Raw genomic sequence first — 22,064 nt, 5'->3', positions numbered from 1 at the left:
TGCTGTGTTTATATTTCATAAAATTTAAAGTTGAAAACATAGATTCACATACCCAAGTTATTCTAAACACTTAAAAAATGAATCAGAGCATCAGTTTTTAAATTTAAATTAATGAAGTGAAATCACTGTATTCCTCCATAACACTAGCCCATTTCAGGTGTGCAGAGGTGTGGCTCTCTGAGCCACCTCTGGCAACTGCTGTGTGGGCAGTGTAACTCTGGAGGGACTGGGTTGGGAAAGCCAGTGCCAGGCACACGGTGTTCCTGAAAGACAGGAAGGAGACATTGAAGTTTTCAGGAAAATAAATCTCGTACAAAGTTTGTAATACGGAGGAACTATAGACAGAGACCTTCTACTCCACCAACTCCCGTATGTTGAACACAGACATGGCTTAGTACTTTTGGTCACTAAACTGGTTATGCTGCATTTAACCAAAGGGTTTCTTGAAGAATAAGGCATCAGACAAAAGGAAGCTTTTCTCTTTCTATTTAATAAGATTTTTTTCTACAACTTTATTGAGGTGTAGTTGGTGCACAATTAACTGCATATATACAAAGCATACAGTTTGATGAATTTTGGCCCGTGTATGAAATAGTCACCACAAGCAAGATAATGGACATTTCCATCACCCCTAAAAGTGATGAACATTTGCTTAGAGGGTCTTATTTTTAGGGTGCCTGGTAGTGAATGTGAGGACCATCGGTCTGGTCTTGGTCCTGCTGAGTAGCTGTGAACAAGGTGTTACAGTCTCTGGAGACTTTCGATTTCTAATTATCATAGATAGTACTTGTTATCTCCAGAAATATAGTTAAAATATTTAACTTACAAGTCCTGGAGGCCTCTGCTATGCCAGGTGTTAATTTTTAAAATTGTATTGGGGGTCTTGGGACAACAGTTCCTTACCCACTGGTAGTTGAGCGTTTTAATAACCATACAGCTGTATTAACAGTTACCAGCATAGATGATGTGTGGCTGCACAGCAGCAAGGCAAAAAGCCACAAACAGCCTTTCTCATTTCTAGACTCAGGCATTGCTGGCAGAAGAGGAGTTGAAGAGTGTGGAAATATGGTTTTATGATAGGTATAAGATGCTCCTAAGGGTGGAATGCTTCGCATCATTGCCTTGGAGCCGGGAGAGGCACACACCGCTTGATGTGTGTTGATGGGCGCAGCTGTGAGTAAGCCATGCTGACGGCTCAGCTGCAAGCCTCCCTTCTCACCATCTCTTCTTGGCCCAACAGAGGGTGTTCAGAGCTCTGCAGGATCCCCATGGTGGAATACAAACTCGACAGTGAAGGCACCCCATGCGAGTATAAAACCCCTTTCAGGAGGAACACCACATGGCACCGGGTGCCCACCCCTGCCTTGCAGCCCCTCTCCAGAGCTTCCCCCATACCCGGCACGCCCGACCGGCTGCAGTGCCAACAGCTGCTCCAGCAGGCCCAGGCCGCCATTCCTCGAAGCACCTCCTTCGACCGGAAGCTGCCCGATGGCACGAGGTAATGCTGGTTTCATTTCCTCAGGGGCGGCCCTTGTAAATCAATGAGGTGAGAACTTGACATTCTGGGGAAGATTTTTTTCACTTGGCTTGGTCACTTCTGAGTTAGCTTGTTCACAAGATGGCAAGCAGGGTAGCAGGGCAGGCCCCAGACACGGTGGTACCTGGGGTCTGGCACTGTCCTGACCCCAAGATGGTGCTGGCAAAATGCAGGTCCTGCCCACCAGGGCCACAGCTTTTCCTCTTCCTCCAGTATCCTTCCTCCATGTCCACTGGCTTCCCAAGATGGGAAAGGTACCCCAGGAACTATTCTACTGGAGCCTTTAGAAAAGTGTGAACAGGTTTGAGTATAAATAAAACAAAACTGAACAATCTGTGCTTAAATATCATCATAATCTGAGGAATACTTTAAGAGGTTCCCAGATCATTAAGACTTTCTCCTTGCTTTTCTCCTTTTAAGTTGAGTTTAAAATTATTTTTTCAAAGAAAGAGTGCATACACTTTTTAAAGGTTAAATCTAACAGCATTAGAAGCTGGTGAGGGTTTTCAGATGCCTAATTTGCATAGATCATTTTAACAGAACAAAATAATAAATTTCTTATTGTGGTAAATTCCTACTCCTTTTAACTTTTATGTGGCATATAAGCCATGGTGATGCCATGAGTTTTCTCAATGATGACAAGTCTGGCTCTGGTCTGGTAGACCATGGACTGGGGGCCAGGTTGGATCACAGCTCTAACTCACTTGATGTGCTGTAACCATGGCCTGGTACCGTCAGCTCTGAACCTCCAGTTTCTTCACCTGACAAACGATAGCAGGAAATTTTGAAGATTGAATGGGTCCATGTATATAAAATGCTTAGAACGGGGCCTGGCACTTAGTAAGCTTATGTAAATGTTAACCAGAATTAAGTGATAAGGTTAAAACATTGTGGTCATCCTCTGCCTTCTCCAATTTATTCTTTCCAGAGTGAAGGCAGAAATGGTGTTAATTTAATTTGACATAAAATTATCTTGGCTCTGGGTCTCCTAACTCAAAAGTCAGCTGAGCTTACCATATTCAAAGAAATGTACATAGAGAGCCCTGGTAAAAGAGGCAGCAGACAGTAAGCAACATGTAGAAGGAAGGGAGTTTGCAGAACCTCCCTTATTTCAGTAAATTTAAATAATTATAATTTAAGTAAATTATATTAAATTAAAATTTAAAGTAAAATTAAGTAATTCTAATTTAAGTAAATTATAGGAAAAAACCAGAAGTATTCTAGTAGCAAAAGGGAAACTTGGCAAGCACATCTTCATCAAGTGAGTTTTCATGAGTATTTTTCATTTTTGCATATCTGAAAAAAAAGATAAATAGGATTACATTCAAGAGATGTGTGAAAATAAATGGTTTTGCCAAATTTAGGTTTATCTTTTTGCATAAGTTTTAAGTATAGAACTAAAATGAGACATTTTATATTTCACATAATAAGAATTAGTAATGTTTTCATAATTCTGTATTCTCGAGAATTGTATCGCTGTTCTTCTTTATTTTTCTGGGAGGGAATCAATCTGTGCTCAAAATCTTTAGACAGTGAAGGCTTGTCCTGTCATATCTCTTTCCTAGAACAAATTGCCAATCATAAACCACCTGATCTCTCCTAGCATCACCGATTCTTTTTTATTTTTCCATGGTTTATTCTGTTTCACATGGCAGTATGTTTTTCTTCCTTTTCTTTGTCATTCTCAAAGTAAATTTATTTGAGAAACAAAACAGGCCAGGTCAAGGGGCTTGGCAGACAGTTCAGTGCCCTGTTAATGACTCTAGTCAACCTTTCAGAAGCTCGCCCAGCAACCAGTCATCCTCCAGCGACCCTGGACCTGGCGGGAGCGGACCCTGGAGACCACAAGTGGGCTACGACGGGTACCACTCATTTTTGCCTTACTGCTATCCACTGGGAGGAACGTGTTTCTGTGACTCATTTAAAAGCATTTACTGTGCACCTGCTGTATCCGGGGCCATTTAGGGAATAAGCAAATGCCAGACATGCTTTTAACAAGTGACTTGTCCAGGTTAGAAAGCTCATTATTACTATATAGGTAGTGCTCACTTTATGTTCTCAGCCTGTCGTTTTTTGTTTTTGTTTTTTCCTTTTTGATGAGGAAAGATTTTCAGAACATGAAAATTAAGGATGTGAGGGCTTAGTTGCCCTGGACTTAAATTGCTGATGAGGAAAGACCGCTCAAAATCAGAGAAGCAGGTTTAGCATTTGGCTTTTTTTGCTTCCTGTCCAAGAAGCACTGGGAGGTTGCCCGAGCACACCTAGCTGACAGCTGTCCTTTGTAGTATCCATGCAGTCTCCAGGAGCCAGCAGCTCAGGCAGAGCCTGAGGACTTTTGTGAACAAAGACACTGAGTTAGCCAATCCCACCACCTCTGGGAAAAGAAGAGCGAGCGTGGCGTCCAGGCACGCCTCTGAGGAGTGGTCTGCCGGGGCCACTGTGACTTGGCGCGCTGCTTTGGGTTGGCGTTAGGAGCTGGTTGCACTGATTGAGAGGAGAAAATGGTCAGTCAGGGGAAGGGCTTTGCTGTGAGGAGCAGCTTACATCACTGCTCCTGCAGGTGCACAGGTAACTTTCTCTGCATTTGTAGTCTGAGTTACATGTGTTTCTCCCCTTAGATAATAGATGGAGTTCTTAAAAGTTGCATGTCAAGCAACTTTCTTTTTTTTTTTTTTTTTTTTTTTTTTTTTGGGACGGAGTTTCGCTCTTGTTACCCAGGCTGGAGTGCAATGGCACAATCTCGGCTCACCGCAACCTCTGCCTCCTGGGTTCAGGCAATTCTCCTGCCTCAACCTCCCGAGTAGCTGGGATTACAGGCACGCACCACCATGCCCAGCTATTTTTTTTTTTTTTTTTTTTTTTTGTATTTTTAGTAGAGACGGGGTTTCACCATGTTGACCAGGATGGTCTCGATCTCTTGACCTCGTGATCCACCCACCTCAGCCTCCCAAAGTCCTGGGATTACAGGCTTGAGCCACCGCGCCCGGCCAACTTTCTAAATTACATTGCGTTTTAAGAGATGTGGTTTTGATGCTGTTTTTGTTTTTGTTTTTGTTTTTTTCTTTTGTATAAATAGAAAAACCTTTTCTGGCTTTTTCTATAAACCAGGGTCTTAAACCAGAATTCTATAAATAAGGATCACTTTGTAATGTGAATAAGTTTTCTTCTATTTATTTCTTCATATTTAGGGTTTTCATAAAACAAAGCCTACTTGAATGTAGTCTTTCTTTTTCTTCCTTTTTTTTTTGAGATGGAGCCTCACTGTGTCACCAGGCTGGAGTACAATGGTGTAATCTTGGCTCACTGCAACCTCCGCCTCTCAGGTTCAAGTGATTCTCCTGCCTCAGCCTCCTGAGTAGCTGGGATTACAGGCATGCACCACTATGCCAGGCTAATTTCTGTATTTTTAGTAGAGACAGGGTTTCACAATGTTGGTCAGGCTGGTCTTGAACGCCTGACCTCATGATCTGCCCACCTTGACTTTCTAAAGTGCTGGGATTACAGGTGTGAGCTACCACATCCAGCCCTTTTTCTTTCTTCAAAAAAATTGAATATAAAGATATATCAGTGCCATGTATTCTAGGCATAAGGTAAAAAGCGACCTCCTCCTTACTTACTGGGACATTGTCCGATCCTGGACAGTCCTTCAGCTTCCTGGTGTCAGCACCCATTCTTTATCTGTAAATGGCTATCATCCAGCTGCTTTTACTCACCTTCTGGTTAAACCAGATCCCACAATTTTGGATGCTTTTAGCTTCTCTGGCGAGGCTGAGCTGACAATTTGCATTTTCATTTGCCAAAAAACCAGTTCCTGGATAGGGCTTTCCCTCACGTATCCCATTTGGAAGCCGACATTCCTGGGCGCTTGCTGGCAGCTGGCACGGTGAGAAAGGACAGGCTGAAATCTGTGTCCTTTTCAGGTGCCAGTCCCCTCTACTGCTCGAACACCAGGGCTCAGGCCCTTTGGAATGTGATGGAGCCAGGGAGAGGGAAGACTCCATGGAAGCAAGCAGGCACCCGGGTAATAAGGAAGTCCTGGAAATTGACCTCCCTTGCTCCCCTTTCCTCCTCCCTGACCCCCTCTCCATCACTTGTCATTTTATTTATTCATCCAGCCTATGTGCACCAGGCTGAGGTGATCAGCTGGGTCTCCAGATGCAGGAAAGGGTGTGGTCACGGTTGGTTGTGGTTGTGGTACCTGCAGAAATTAAACACTTAGTTTGTGGTGGTGGTTCCGTCTATTTTTGTGGCATATCTATTGGTAAGACCAGAAATTTCTAGAACCACAAGCCTGGTTTATTTCCCTAACCATTTGTCCAACTTCTGTTTTTCTTTACTCTTTTGCTAACACTGGAAATTGGAAATTCACCTCCTTCTCTTTATGTGACAGAAACCAAATGGCATGGCCCTCCTTCCAAGGTCCTGAGTTCCTATAAAGAAAGAGCTCTGCAGAAAGATGGAAGTTGCAAAGATTCCCCCAATAAGCTTTCTCATGTAAGTCCTTTGTTCATAAGCCCTTCACTTACCTAGCCAGGACTGCTCTGTCTCAGCACACAGTGGTACAGCCTGCTTCCTGGGGATACTCAAGAGCACATCACCTCACAGGGCTCTCAGAGGTGAGGTTAAAAAAGGAAACTATCTTCCTGATTTATAAAGGACTCAAAGAAAGGTCGTACAACAAACTAGTGGCAAAGCCAAAGTTATATCCTCAGCCTTTTGATCCTCAATATCCAGTGCAATAGTTACTAAATCATGTTCCCGTTTGTAAACTGTTAACCACTTACCGATTTAGTGGCACAAAACAGAAGCAGAAACTGCTAAGCAGTGTGTGTGTTCAGAGGAACTCTGCCCATAGGTAGTCATTTACTGTACAGTCACAGACGATTTCATAATCACAGCTGCAGCCGCCTATCTCACATGTCAGGGTAGAACAGCACCCACATGGTAGTTCTCAGTCCTTTGCATGTGTTGCCGTGTTTACCCCTTGAAGAAACCCTAGGAGGTGAGCCTCCAGGGAGACTGTAGCTCAATGCAACAAAAATTCCATTTAAATGCGGAAGCAAGAACGATGAGTTACCACAAATAAAGCCAACATTTTAAAGTGGCTAATTTTTTAAAATTTGCAGGTGAAGGTGGTTTATGAGGTCCTGAATTAACTGATATCTTTCCTGTATCTTAATGCGTCATCAGCCAGCTTTGCAGTTGTCCCTTAGTGAACACATGTGACATTTCTTCCCTCAGCTGTGACCGCTATCTTGTCTTGAGTCAGCCTCACAGTATCTATTTAAATCCACCTTTACAGTGTTCTCATTATTGGTTTCAGCAGAGGGTTGCAGGGTGTGGGCATAGTTTGGAGAGTATCAGTATATGATGAAAAGGTCAAGGTGATTTGCTTAAGGATCTGGTAGGATGGAATGAAAAAAGGTAGGACCAAACCGTTTTAAAATCTACCAGGGCGTGGCTCATTCTTATGATTCCAAAGCCCTTTGCTGATGCTTCAGATCTTGTTGCTTTTCCCAGACTGAAGAGAGGCCATGTCTGTATGAACACGTTGTACAGACAGGGACATTTCTTCTATTTGCTTTTTGTCTTCTAGAGACCCTTCCCCCCGACCTGCCGCCTCCCCACCCGCCAAGCATTGACTCTTCTTCAGACCTATCCTGTTTACTTGAAAGGGAGTCCTGTCTCTTAAAGGCTTGGGACGTAACTTGACTGGGGCTGTCTCGGAGAGAGAGCTTGTGTTTACTTTGTGCTTTGCAGCAGCCAAAGTGCTTCTGCATATATTATCCCATTTGCTTCACAGAGGAATCACATAAGCTCAGTATTGCAAGCACAGAGAGGGTTAGATTAGCCAGAAAGCCCTACCTTTGTCACTGGAACTTGCATCTTCTGCCCCAAACTCAAACCTGGCACTGTAATTTGTCATAAAAGCACTTTCTTAATAAGTGGCTCTTCTCTTTCCTGTATTAATTTTCCATATTCCATCCTCGATTATATAACCTTTATTTGTTATTTTCTTGCTAGTGACACTGTGGCCATACTTTTGTGCTTCGTGCACAAATAATGAAATAAACATACCCATTTAACTTAGGTAAATTATGGGAAGGAGTATGAATTAGAGACTTCTGCACAAAACCATGTTGTTTTTGAAAAAGGAAATGCTGTCATTGCCCACATTGTAGAGTGAGTAGAAAGGGTCCGGGTGAGAGCCCCTGGCTTGTGGCTTTGTGAGTCAGGGAGAGAAGCAGCAGAGTTCGGGATTCACCTGAAGGCTCTCTCTTCCTGTTTCTTCTCAAGATTGGGGATAAAAGTTGCTCCAGTCACTCCAGCAGCAACACGCTCTCCAGCAACACCTCCAGCAACAGTGATGACAAGCACTTTGGGTCTGGCGACCTGATGGATCCTGAATTACTGGGGCTGACCTACATCAAAGGGGCCTCCACCGACAGTGGCATCGACACGGCCCCGTGCATGCCCGCCACCATTCTTGGCCCCGTGCACCTGGCGGGCAGCAGGTCCCTGATCCACAGCCGAGCTGAGCAGTGGGCTGACACTGTTGATGTCTCGGGGCCTGATGACGAGCCGGCCAAGTTGTACTCTGTGCATGGCTACGCGTCCGCCATCTCCGCCAGTAGTGCTGCGGAAGGCAGCATGGGCGATCTCAGTGAGATCTCCTCTCATTCCAGGTAAGCCCCGCAGCACTGCAGAGCAGTACCTGCTAGTGCCACCTAGGCCCTGCCTGAGGGGATAGGGCAGAAGCCTGAAATACAAGTAAGGGCATAAGGTAGGTTGTGCTATTTTCCTAGCTGTCTGACATCAGAGGAAAGGAAAGGCTTGTTTCTACAATATGAAAACCGTGAAAGTTTGCATGTTAATAAGTCCCTTGTTTGTGATTTTTTTCCCCCCGTTTCCATAAGTTTGGGCAAAAAGTCAATACAGATATTAAATGCTCTAGTCAGGCCACTTATGTCTCTCCCTAATTCAACCTGTTGTCCCTACATGTTTTGGAGAAGATGTGGCCCTGACTAATCTTCAGACTGTAGTGGGAAGCCACGAGGGCAGTGTGTGCATGTAGCATGTGTAGCTCCCTGCCATGAGGGCACGCAGACACCTCCTCCCTGTTCCTACAGCCCCGACAGCAGGGGAGACCTGAGATCACGTGTGTAACGGTGAAAGTGTGTTCAGCTCTGCAGCTGGGGTTCATTCAGTAAAGACTAGCTAAGTGTAAAGGAATTGTGTTCTAAGTACTCTAAGTGTAGGTGTTTAATATCTGCTTATGAGTAGTTTTAAACTCCTGTTTGACATACTTACTCTGCGGTGGTTTTAAAATACCTAATTTGTGCTTTCTGTTCACTTTCAAAGACTAGGCAGAGGGCAAAAAAATGCATTTGTTGAGTTTGGCTGTGGACAGAATTTATTTACAGCAACTACCAATATCAGTTTTCTGCTTGTTTCCAGGGCCTTCCCTAATTCAGCTCCAAGTCACTCTCTGACTCCTGCCCAGAATGCTGAAGGGCAGAGTGTAACTGCTAGAGGGCAGAGTCAGATGAACTAAGAATGGAAATATTTCTTCCAGGTACCTAGAGCCATGAGGGAGCGTTTCTCCAAATGATAGTGCTCAGGGCAGAGCTGTAGAGGTCACGGTGAAAGGCTTTTTATGTTCCTTAGGCTCCCCTTCAGAGTCCTCCCTCACCCCACCATTGCTAGGGGATGCTGAGTGTCATTCAGGGACCTTTACCAGTTAAAGAAAACTCCATGCTGATTGGTTCACGCAACCAGAGTCATATTGGGGCTCATGTAACCAACAAGTCCAGCACTTTCAAGGTTCTGTTTGACCCAGCAGCTCAAAATGATACTGCTTACGACCAGGTTGTCTCCTTCTTCCCACTCCATCTGACCATTTTCCAGAATCTCAGCCTTCTCTTGGCTGGAAACAGCTGTGTCACCTGCAGACCTCCCACACTCATGCTCCTCTGTCCACAGTAAGGAAGTGGTTCTAGTTTTTGCAGAAGAAACAGGTTTCTGCCCTCTCCAAAGCCAAAACCCCTACCTCCATATCTCTTCACGTGTTCTTAGCTCTAATGTGGTTAGGGAGTAGCATCGCGTAGGTCAGTCGGAGCCCTCAGCTTGGGCTGGGGTCAGTCTCTCTCACCCAAGCCATGCAGCTAAGGAATGGCAAATGTAGCCACTCTCCCAGAAGAGAAGCAGGGCATTATTTGTCTTGGAGAAGGAGGAGTGGACACCACAGAGCAGAAATCATGTGTGTCCACCATGTACTCTTCTTCTGTTTGCTGGGGCAGAGGGAGCTTAGGATATGAAAATTATTTTCAAAACAGACATTCCTACTACTTTTTACCAGCTCTTTTTAATAATTTGACTTAAAATACATTTACTGCTACTAACTGATATAATAATTAAGAATTATCAGTGAACTTGTGTTATCTGAATTATTCCTGGCTTAATTTCAGGAACAGTGGTCATACTGTAGAAACTATCTCAGGATTGTATAGCCTGCTAACATCTAATTCAAAGTTTAGATGATGAGTAAAAGAGCCAATTTTATGACACCTTTTTGGATAGATGTTATTGGCATCACAAATAGAGTTCTGTATTATTATCAAGCAAAATTTTTATGGAGACTGCCTTCAGAGTACATTCATTTGTTGATATTTGGTAGGGGGATACTCACCGGCATTTGAAATGGATTTTCTTAACTACCTTATCCATTCACAAACTTAATGGGCTAGACTACTAGAAAGTATATGAAAGTGCTAGATTGGATTTCTGATTGATTTTACTTTCTTCCACCACTCTAAATTGAATGTGGCCCAGCTGTTGTGGAAGTGATAAATATTGAGTGGGTGGAATCCTTTACCACTTGGCTGCCCTTTGCTTGTAATTCTTCGTTGATGGTGACTTTGAAGCCACATTTCAACTTGCATCCTAGGCCTTTGCTCAGCTTGGAATTGAGTCATTGAATGGAATCTTTTTAATACTTCCTCTCGCCTGCCCTCCAGCCTGTACAGGAGACGAGGAGGAGGGATGGGATTTACAGCATTTGCCTTGTTTTCTGTGTGCTGAGTGAAAGGCAGGTGACTCATTAGCGCACGAGGGGCCAACCTATCAAGTCACACAGAGATTCTGCAAACTCTGAAATGCCAAGCCCCAAGTGGGGCATGGGCGGCCATGGGAATGTTCCCTCAGCCCCGCACTTTCCTCTTCTGTCCCAGTTCAGGCAGCCTTGCCGTCCCCTTAGAGCTGAGGCCCACTGCTGGAGGACCCGGGCTGTGACTGGGAGCAGGTAGCCCAGGTAACGAGAGCAGAATAAACTTTCAGGAACTGACATGGGTGACCATCCTGGCTAACGCCACATTTCTGCCTCCAAGTGCTCCGTGCCCCTGGCCTGTGTGTTATTTTCTTCACAGCACCCACCCCTAGCTGAAACTGATCATGTTTACTGCGTATTCCTTCCCATGAGAAGGTCACGTATTGCTACCTTGTCCTCACTGGAGCATCTGTGTTTTGAGCTGATAGGGTCATGGCCTGTCTTGTTTGCTTGTATCCACAGCAGTTAGTACAGTTCTGTGTACATGGCAGGCATCTGAATATTTTTTGAATGAAGGAAGGAACTAGGAAAAGTACTTGATAAATGCTTATTGATGGAGTTAATAAACCAGTCCCTGGGTAACTTAGGGAAATAGGAGGAATGTGGGATCCATCATTCCCAGTTCACAATGTCAGGAGCCCTGGTCAGCATATGGTGTACTCTTAATTCTTTAACTCTGGTTTTTCACCACAACACCGTAGCAGCCTCCTCTAGCCCCAGGCACACACACATGCGTTCCTTGGCAGCCACCTGGGAGTTAAATAAGTACAGAACTATATATATGGCACGGTTCCAAGGTTGTACTAAGGAGGCAAAGGGAGGACTTAAAACTCTTTAAGACAAGTTACACTCTTGTGAGGAAGAAGGGAGGTGAACAGGAATCATCTATTAAGCAGGACAAGCATATATCTAGCCTGCTTTCTCCTGCTGCTCAGTTCTTTTAGTTCAGCAAACACATTTTTTTCTTCTAGGGCAGGGCACTTAGATAAGAGCTCATACAAAGCAGTATTTATGCCAGCCTAACTAAGGCTTTGCAAAATGAAGTAAATCAACTGCAAAAACAAACCCCATGTTCTGGATTCTCCTGTAAATGGCACACACGATGTTGTGTTGTTTATCATTATTCATGACACCATACCTTTCTCCTGGTACCAATGATTGGCCATCAGCAGTATAACTCTGAAAGAAGAGCATTAGTCCAGAAGGAGAGGATTCATGAGAAGTTTGTGGGCAACATTCTAGAATGTTTATCAGCTTCAGAGAACACTTCTGTGATGATAACGACTGTTACTAAACAAAGAATTGTGCCGTATCACTTATCAAATGGATTCTATACATTTTTTCTTCAAGTTAACTTTAAAATATCTTACAGTTGGCATAAAAGACATTTTTGATGAAACCTAATTTTTCAAAAATGTTATAAAACAATTGGAAAAGTACATAGTTTGTGGTCGCACTATCATTACCTATGCATTTTCAAAAGTATACACTTCGGTCACTTTAAGGGGGAAAGGTGAGTAACCCCCACACATGCAGCATAGTAACTGTACCATGATTTTGAGTGTCCCAGGCCTTTACCAGCAAAACATCTCAGGGATCATCAAAGGATTTGAAATACCTGAGAAACACAGTCAGTGGAAGGCAGTGCAGTCTCTCATCAGGTTCTTAATGGAGAAACTAAGGCCATAAGCCTTATTGGGACAGTTGGGAAACTAGCATGTGGACTCTCTGTTAGATAACAATATTGCATTCATGCCTGATGTCTTGTACGTGCCATCACTTGGTTAACTATGTGGGGGGATGTCCTTATTCTTGGGAAATAAATGCTGAAATATAGGAGCATGATGTCTTCATTCTTGCAACCAATTCTCAGATGGTTCAGAGAGGAATTAGTGGATCTAGACAAAGGGTATGTGGATATTTATTCTTTTTACCTCTTCTGTAGTTCTGAAATTTTTCACAGTACAAGAGAAAATAACATACAGGGCTTCAGAGCCCATTATCTAGACACGGAGTTTTCACATTAGGGTTCCCTAACTGGCGAGCACCCCAGTGAATGGGAAGAGTTCATTAGCTCCTATTCTTTGGGCCTGTTGATCACTTGCTTTACTCCTCAGGTCTCCTTGGTCATGATGGTTTACTGTTCTCTCGACCTGGTGTTGCATGTGTGGATGTCATTGGAGAGGCAGTGCAGCATCTTCCTGAGGCCCACAGTTAGTGCCCAGAGGGAGGGACCCGCCAGTCCTACTCAAGGGCACCAGACCAGCCACCAGCAGCTAAGTTACTTCATAGGAGTAGATGAGGCACTCTGTTTGTTGTTTAATTTTATTTAATACCACCCTGTTTTCCAGAATGCAGACATTCCAAAAGGGGTCAGTTTGTTTCTTTATTTCCTCTTGAACCTCTACAAAAGGTTCATTTTAATATTACTCTTATTTTTATACTTTCTTCATCTTTTATGATACTTGCTTTATACATGTATCAGAAAAGGTCTGTGCTCGCCTGGGGTTTCAGAGTAAGACTGTATTTCAGCATACTGGGGAGCTTGCTACCTCAGGAACCCTGTGTTAAACTCTTTCAAGAGAAAAGACTCCTACTCATGAGTAATCATTTCCTGGGTCACTTTCTATAACTACATATTTATATAATGCTTACCCTGTGCTATACACTTCACTAATATTAACTCAGATAATCTTCAGAGAAACCCTTGGAGGTAGATACTGTTATTATCCTCATGTTACAGATGAGGAAACTGAGGTTAAGAAGCTTGTCAGGGCCTTGCAGGGGTAAGGGACAGAGCTGGTGTTGGGACCGGAATCTTTGCGTTGCACTCAATGCGTCAAGTTTGCCGAAAGTGAAGCCCACCTGCCTTTCTGAATGCTGAGATTAGAAATATAATTCAAACTTTAAAAATGTTTCATATTTATAAAGTAACATTTATTTTTCATAAAACATATTGTTGGTCTTTCTAATTTAAGGAAAAGGTATTTCTGGTGGTGGAAATATTGTCCACTTAATTTCTCAGTCAGCCGGGGGTGGGTAGTCCTTCTGGCCTTAGCTTAATTACTAACCTTGAAAATTTTTATTGTTTTTAGGGCCTCTGTCTGTTTCAGTATTGTTGCTGTTGTATCATATGATAATGCAGCAAACACCCCTGTAACTACCACCAGGTTAAGGACTAGAACATTGCTGTGTCTGGAAGCTCTCTGCATCCTACCCAATTACAACCCCTTCTCTTCTCCCTTGAGGTAGCCACTGACCTGGCTTTTGTGATAATCATCCCCTCATTTTCTTTACATTTTCCTGAATGACATGTTGTTTAGTTTTACCTGTTTATGAACTTTATTAAGAAATTGGCTCATGATCATTGTATTCTTTGTGACTTGCTTCTTCTCTACATTGTTCATGAGATTGCCCAAGTCGTCTGTAGCCTCAGTCCATTCATTCATAGAGTATTCCATGTATTCATTCATAGTTATTAACTGAATATCCTTCTACTACTGATAATTTGGATTGCTGCCATTGGGGAGTTCTTAAAATCAATGCTTCTAATTAACATTGTTTCATGTTTACAGTTGCACGTGCAGCAGGGGTTTATTGTGTGTATACACTTGAAGTGGAATTGCTGTATTGTGAGCTCTGCAGGTGCACACACCTTCATAGGCAGTGCTCAAACTGTTTCATGCACTTTTAACTCCCGCCAGCAGTAGTAAAGTACCCACTGCCCCAGTTCTTAGTAGCACTAGGTGACTGGGTATTGTCAGGCGTTCTCTTTTTGCCTATCTGGTGAGTATGTAATTGTATTCCATTATGGTTTGCATTGGCATTTCCCTGGTGACAATTGAGTTTGAGCACCTTCTCCGATAAACATATTCACCATTTGAGTATGTCCTCTTTTGAAGCATCAGTTTAGGAATGTTGTCATTTTTCTATCAGATTTTCCCGGTCATATTTTTAACATCTTTCCTGCCACAGGCATACAACTTACATGTGAATAACCGTAGCCTGTGTAAAATAAGGCTTCCTAGTAAGCTCCATGGTAGAAAGAAGGCTCCATCTGCCTCCCTCTGCCTGATTTTGCTCACAGAGAAAGAATTGAGTAAAGCCTTGTGGCTCTGAATTTGGCCATGTGCCAGCACTGCTGAAATCTGATTGTATTGCAGCTTTTGTCTGTTTTGCTCCTCAGTGGTTCTCACCATTCAGGAAGCCCTTCAGCTCACTGTTCAAAAAATAGTGGGTCTCTGGATTCATCCAAAGTCTACATCGTGTCGCACAGCAGCGGACAACAGGTTCCCGGGTCCATGTCCAAGCCCTACCACAGACAAGGGGCAGTGAACAAATATGTCATCGGCTGGAAGAAATCGGAAGGCAGCCCACCGCCCGAGGAGCCAGAAGTGACTGAATGTCCCGGGTAGGGTGGTTGGCTATTGTTTCTGGGCAGTATTTTTCACTGTGGGGATTGAGTAAGCAAACATATTTTCCTCCCAAGGGAAATACATTCTAAAAAAGAGTAATGTGGAAATGTCTTTCTTAAACTCTTTAAATGTTGATGTTTATATTCCTCTATAAAATTATTCTCTTTTCTTGATTTTTACTTACAAATTGGAAAGAAATCTGTGTTCTTTGCTTTTATATTCAAATCTGACTGCAATGGAAAAGTCATGGTAACATGCTACCGAAGGTGTGAGGATAGATTCTCTATAAATACACAAGGTCAAAGGCAGTTCGAATTCCCAGACTTCTGTATGTTTCTTAAAGTTGCCATGTAAATGGCATCCTAACAGAAAAAAGTATGGTTCTTAATTTTAGCATGACTTCCAATTTTCCTTTTAGATGTTAGGTTTGAGGTGGCAGGGGTCATGTAGGGAAGGATGCTTTGTATCTGTTTGAAAAAGAAAAGATTTTAAAATACTGATAATCCGTCTTATAACACTTGTGAAAACTAAGGTGATGCCTCTGTGAAGAGACAGGTAAAGAGATCGCATTTCAAGAATGCAGAGCAAGGCTGGTTGCTATTTGCTTATATCGTAAAGAAGCTGAACAGATCCTCATGCTAAATTATCTGTGTGCTTTGCTGTACCTGCCTGCAATAGCATCATCAGGTGTGGGATAGCACCCCGAGCATGGGATGGCTCTTCAGAGAGAGCCTCTAGATTGTACGCTTTGCTGGTAAACCAGTATCACTTTTTTCTCTTAAAAATGATTCTATGTCTTAAATACAGCTTGTATCATAATGCCTTCTAAATTAAAAATTCAGTGCTTAAATTGAACATGAAATCTTTTGTTAAAAAAATCATGTCAATCATTGCAAATGACTTATTTAGGAAGGAATTTCATAGTGATAACTAGCCTGTTTTATTATAAGTGAAAATGTTAGAATGATACATTGGTATTTCTGTCTAATAAGAGTCTTCTGAGTGCTTCACAGGAATTCATTCCAAGCCTGTTTTAAGTTCTATGAAATATTTTTAGAAGCATTTTGTATGTTGCCGTAGTACTATGTTTAGGCGAAGGACTCTCTTGGAAAGTCAGGGAAGTGTGAAAGGAGCCCATTTGGACAGTTTTCATGCAAAAGCCCAGGGTTTATGCATTTTCACACGCTGGTTTGATGGCACTAACGTTCAGTGAAAGCGAGGCAGTGTCAGGAATGAGGTGAGAAAGGGGTGTGGTGTCTCTGAGTCGCAGTCTGTGCACGCTAGAGGCGACTGAGAGTATGTCCCTGCTGGCGCTTCTCACCTGGGGACCCCTGTGGTGTGCAGGGCAAATGGCAGTCCCCATACATGTTCTTGGCTGTAGAAGTGCTTCTGTCCTAACTTATGGGGAGGATTTGAGATGATAATTCAAACTGGTTATCATCACAAGAGGTCGTTGCTGGTGTTCGAGACCAGGGGTCGTGGTCAGTGTGCCAGTTCATCCTGGCAGGTGTAGCAGGTGTCCCAGGCCCTGCCCAGCAACACAAAATGTTTCTAAGGCAAGACAATCATACAAGACTGCACTAACTAGATTTGAAGTTTGAGCAAAACAATGTTTTACCAGATCACTGAAAGATGTGCTTAGAAAACAGTCAGACAAGTACAGCATATTTGTACCATGGAGAATTAGGGAACATTAGTGTCTCATTGTACACCAAAAAGAAATCAGTTGTGCCCTCCAGAAGTTTCACATAGACCAGTTATTTCTCAAAATCATACTGTGGAAGCCCTACTATTAATTTTGTTAATGATATCATCTTATATTTTTAAATAATATAAGCAAAGGAGCAGTTCTGTCTCAGGCTTCTGTGCAGCCATTCATGCTGTTTCCTCTGCCTAAATGCGCTGTGTGAATTTCTGAGCCCAACCAGCACCCTCCTAAAGGGGTTGTTCTCTGCACTCGCTAGCCCGGTACTTCCTACGGTGACTTCTCACTTGATCAGTCATCTCAGCCTGCAAAGCACACACAACACATACACACCACATGCACACACATGTGGACTTGGGCTCCTGTGCAAGCCTGTGTCCTGCTTACTGCTCTACTCACAGTGACTGGCACAGAGTAAACCCTCAGAGCATATTTATGACACATCATTGGATAATGTCTTTAAATTACTAGTTTAGCAGAGAAAGCTGGTGATTTTTATTGAAACACATATAAACTAGAATAGCACATTGTAATCGTAATTATAGATGTAATGTTATTATCCATGCATTTTTTTCCCCCTGCATCTTTCCCAAAACACATTCGGACTGGAGCTCTTGAGCACCACCTAACTCACTTCAGGATCAAATGTTGGATGCTTCTTGGATGCGCTCTTCATAAAAGCTACATTGTTTTGTTTTCCTTATGTGGCTTTTGTGCAAAAGCTCTCCAGGGTCTTGGGTTCTTCTTGTAGCTCTCATTTTCACGTCATGCCATCCCACAAACCAACTAAATCTTCAGTAGTGTTGTAAAAGTTACAAAAAGCTTCTTTTTTATAGCTACTGTTGGTTCATGTTGTTAACTGTAGCTCGTGCTTCAAGAACTGAGAGATACAGGGAAACCGGAACAAAGCAAGAACCATAGAGGATTTTAGAGATATCCTTCTTAATTTTGAGCATGTTTGTGTATGTTCCTTCTTCTAGTCATTTCCCAGTGAGCTGTCATAAAATGACGAGATAGCCTACCTTTTGAAATAAGGAGTCATCTCAGAGGCACACAGCAATAACATTCAGGTCATTCTCTAGCTCGCTGCTGTGGGCTATGAATTCCTAGAGTGTTACATTTCAGGTTGTGTGGCAAAGACCGTTTGCCTCCACTGACAGTGCAGCCACCGACTGTTTACTGTGTCTTCAGAAATATTTGGTTGCTCAGATTGTATTTTCAGAGTAAACCTTTTTAGAATGACTCCCCAGTTTTCTCCCTGTAAAGGAGCTGAAAACAATAATTCAGCTTGACACTCTTTTGTTGTCTATAAATAGATTTTTATATACTGATAATTAAGGGAGACAGCTGCTTTATTTATCCAAATGGCTTTGTGAAATTGCTGATAGTAAAACATGCTTAGCACACGACTGAATTGATGACTCTTAAACCCCGGGCTCCCTCGGGTGGCTTCTTGTCTGTTCCTTGGGTACCATCGGGCTCTGGTTGTCCAGCCGCGAGAGAAAGGCTCTCAAATTTCTGAGAAGCACAAGGGTTGCTTCAAAAGGCCTATGATAATCTCTGATGAATTATTGAAACTGTGTTTTCTGACACAGATTAGGAAAGGGAAAACACAGCCGTATTTTAAAAGTTGGCTGTGTGGTTTTTTTTCATCCTGGGCTTTGGGGATCTGATTTGTTTCTGAATTATTCAGACATCTAACTTTGTAGTTGAGCTCATTTCACAAATGTGAAATGGCATGGGAATTTGGAGCAAATGCAGCAAAAGTGAACTGACTTAAGACCTAAGAATTGTTTGTATGCATTTGTGGTTGTTGAAACTGGTTACTAGGTTTTAATTCTTACCACTACAGGCACTTTACAAATAGGCTTAATTTCCATACTGATTGTTTTCAACAGGATGTATAGTGAGATGGATGTCATGTCTGCAGCAACTCAGCATCAGACAGTAGTGGGAGATGCCATTGCAGAGACTCAGCATGTTCTGTCTAAAGAAGATTTTCTGAAATTGATGCTTCCTGACAGCCCCTTAGTGGAGGAGGGGCGAAGAAAGGTTAGTGACTTACGGAGCTTTGAAGTTACCAGAAATACTAAAAAAAAAAAAAAAAAAAAAAAAGTCTAAAGAAACTCAAGGTTTCCAGAGTACTCCCACACGCTTCATCACTCATGACCATACCAACAACCCACTGCACATAGCTGACCGTTGCCAGTTTTGATTCTATCCGTATGTAAAGGGAGCCTGAGAAAGGTTAAGAAGGCTGTTTTACAAATCTCAGATAGATCTAAAAGTCAGGCTGGCCTAGCTTCAAATCCTGGCTCCAGCAATGATTAGCTGCATGACTTTATGCAAGTGGCTTGGCCTCTTCACCTCAGTGCTCTCATCTGAAAAAAGGAGATCATAATAATTGAATTGTGAAGTTACAGGGAAGATAAGAAGTAATGTGTGAAGAGCCTCATACAGCTCTTGGACATAACTAGTGATCATGAACAGTAGCTGTTAAAATTCACAGCACCTGACTTTTGTTTCAGAGCTCTAGCCTCTGCTCCAAGCTATCTCTCCTTAAATGTAATCCTGTTCCAGAAGTGGACCGGAGTTAGACAGCACACTGTCTGCTGGGCATTTTAAACAGGGTTGGAACTTGTGCGCTGCCATTTAGAGATACACAGAGATCTGAGGGAAGCCCATGCTTTAATCTTATAAACCAACCCCAAGTTCAGTGGCGTACCTTCGCCATTCACAATGTAGTATTCCCTAGATAATGTTAGCTTGCTTATTGCCTTTAGTGTCATCATTATTACAATCTCTTCAGCCACTTTGCTAAACAATTCAAAGTATTAAAAGGGACTTAAAGGCAGTTCAGCCCAGTCACTTCTTTCACCAAGTAACTGAGGCCCCAGATGATGAAATGTGAAGTCTTCATAAATATTTGGTGCCAGAGTCAGCAACTGAGTCCTTGTCTCTCACTTCTAATCCAGCACTCCCTCTTGTTTATATGAAAAGGGAAAAGGAAATCAGGTATTGCCGTACTGGCCATGATCAGGATAAACTGCAGGTCTTCGTGCATCTGTCTTCCTTATAGTAAAACAGTTCTGCAGTTAACCTAATTGTGTTTTTAGAACAACACTAATTAGACACTACTGTAAAGCTGCTTTAATCTAATATGCCTGTAATCAAGTTCTGAAGAACCTGCTGGTGGTGTGTGAAGAGGAAATCCCATAAGAACTCCATCGTAATGAGTCTTTAAAAAAAAAAAAAAAAAAAAACTTACATCAAGTCATGTACGTGATACTGTATAAGCTTGGCTGCAAAGGCCGACTGCTGTACGGAGAGTGTAAATAGCTTTTCTTTTTGTAAGGCTGAACTTCTTGACATGTTTTTTTCTTCTAAGACAAATCACCTTCTTTTCATAGTGTAAATTTAACTTTGTAGCTCACATACATTCCAGTTACCATTCATCAGGTGGAAAGACTTGACAGAATGGAAGGAACACATACAATGGGAATATTTTTAGACTTCTTTCTACATTCATAAATGTAAATAGCTATTTATTTGTTTGATGTGAACATTCTGGCTTTTACTGTTGTTTACCTAAAAGGAATGTGGTTTGGTATGCAAAGAAATTAGTTGAAAATTCACATTGGATTTAACTTTTTTTGAGTATTCAACTGCTCATTTCTTTTAGTAAGAATTTTTCCTACCCTATGTGTAACTAAACACAACAACAATTTTAATGGTTCATTTAAGTCTGGTTATGATCCATTACTGTAATTCAGTTTTCAACAATTATATAGACTTTTGCAAGGGATACTTTTAAGTGGACAGTAAGACTTTATTCGACTGCTGCTATTTTTTTGAAATGTGTTTATGTGGCCTAGAAAGCTCCAGTGTTCAAAATTAGGCTTATTATTATATAGATTGGATTGAACCTCATATGTAGTTGATTGGTAGAGAAGTTGCCTAATACTACAATGTGGTAATTTCAAATTAAAATCAAACCAGTATTAAGTGTGGCTTTGAAAACTATTGCCTGAAATGGCAACCTTATATAATTCCAGGAACTATCACTGCTATAAGGATGTGGAGGTTTCATTTAACATTTCAGAGTTAATAAAGCTGTGCATGTCTAATTCATGGTAATATTTCATAGAATGTCAAAGGAGGAAAACATAAAATCTAATAAGTGCACTAAAGCCCTGGTGCATTTCCCTTGATCACCTGCATGCCGTGTTTAGCAATCCTGAGCTAACAGAGAAAACTCAGAGGCTATCACAATAGTATGTGAAACGAGTCGACTTGGTCACACAAGCCACATGCATTTGTTTTTTAATGTCTGTTCCCTCCTCTCACCTTGTTTAAACCCTAGTTTTCGTTCTATGGGAACCTGTCTCCAAGGAGGTCGCTTTACCGCACGCTGTCTGATGAGAGCATCTGCAGCAACAGGAGGGGATCCTCCTTTGGCAGTTCCCGGAGTTCCATGCTTGACCAAGCCCTGCCCAACGACATTCTGTTCAGCACCACCCCACCCTACCACAGCACGCTGCCTCCACGGACCCACCCCGCACCCAGCATGGGGAGCCTGAGAAGTAAGTGAGGGGCTGGCCGCTCCCTGGCCAATGCTGAGGGTGGGCTGATCACACAACTCCTGCCTCAGTGGGCTCTGAGGGTGGCGTGGTTTGGGAGTTTGTTTTGTTTTAATTAAATATGAATCATTTGGCATTTTTCTTTTAAATAACTTTCAAATATAAAAGCCCCAGAGTGGACATTTTGAAAAAGTTAGGTAATGCTACCTATTTTAAAAGAAATTGAGAAACTCATATTAGATATTTCTGTCAAGTCCAATAGTGATTTCTGTATCCTATCTCAGCTATCATATCTGTAAAGGAAAAAAAAAATGTTTAAAATCTGATTTAATTTAAAAAAAAAACAAAAAACTGATGTAAGGAGTTGGTTTTCAGTGGGCGGCGGCAAGGAGGGATGTCCAGTTTTCTAGCCTTCAGTTTCTTTGTATAGTTCAGTTCCCAGAGATGCGAAGGAGGCACACGTGCCTCGGGAGACTGCGTCGTAGACTGGGCTGTACCTGCGGGCGGCTTTGTGTTCCTGTGCAGACAGCTTGTGTTCTCTTGTGTCACCACTTATTTCAGTTTACTAGTTACAGGTCAACCTGATGATTTCTAGATGATTTTCCTTCAAATCCTAAAAATCTGATTTTTACATAGTGTCAAGTTTTCATTAATGTCACTTTTTAAGGGCACTTTTTTCCTTATCTTAGTCAGCCTGATTTCCTTTATACTTAAAGTGTTT

General features: G+C 42.3%; 1 protein-coding gene across 4 annotated transcripts in view; it reads left to right on the top strand.

The window, feature by feature from the left end:
• Window positions 1-22,064, top strand: part of SIPA1L2 (signal induced proliferation associated 1 like 2) — a 236,811-nt gene that overhangs the window by 189,174 nt on the left and 25,573 nt on the right. For 3 of the 4 annotated variants that reach the window (XM_039464243.2, XM_039464241.2, XM_074385330.1), the window contains 8 exons: window positions 1,241-1,498; window positions 3,316-3,399; window positions 5,458-5,558; window positions 5,928-6,031; window positions 7,835-8,223; window positions 14,830-15,054; window positions 18,662-18,815; window positions 21,127-21,346. In XM_039464243.2, coding sequence (XP_039320177.1) covers window positions 1,241-1,498; window positions 3,316-3,399; window positions 5,458-5,558; window positions 5,928-6,031; window positions 7,835-8,223; window positions 14,830-15,054; window positions 18,662-18,815; window positions 21,127-21,346 — 1,535 coding nt within the window. The remainder of the gene's footprint in view (window positions 1-1,240; window positions 1,499-3,315; window positions 3,400-5,457; window positions 5,559-5,927; window positions 6,032-7,834; window positions 8,224-14,829; window positions 15,055-18,661; window positions 18,816-21,126; window positions 21,347-22,064) is intronic. The other variant, XM_039464242.2, reaches the window with a different exon arrangement.

This window comes from Saimiri boliviensis, chromosome 14, assembly GCF_048565385.1.
Source record: "Saimiri boliviensis isolate mSaiBol1 chromosome 14, mSaiBol1.pri, whole genome shotgun sequence".
Lineage (NCBI taxonomy): Eukaryota > Metazoa > Chordata > Mammalia > Primates > Cebidae > Saimiri > Saimiri boliviensis.
Note: the sequence above shows the minus strand (reverse complement) of the source record. Positions and strands in the feature narration are given on the sequence as shown.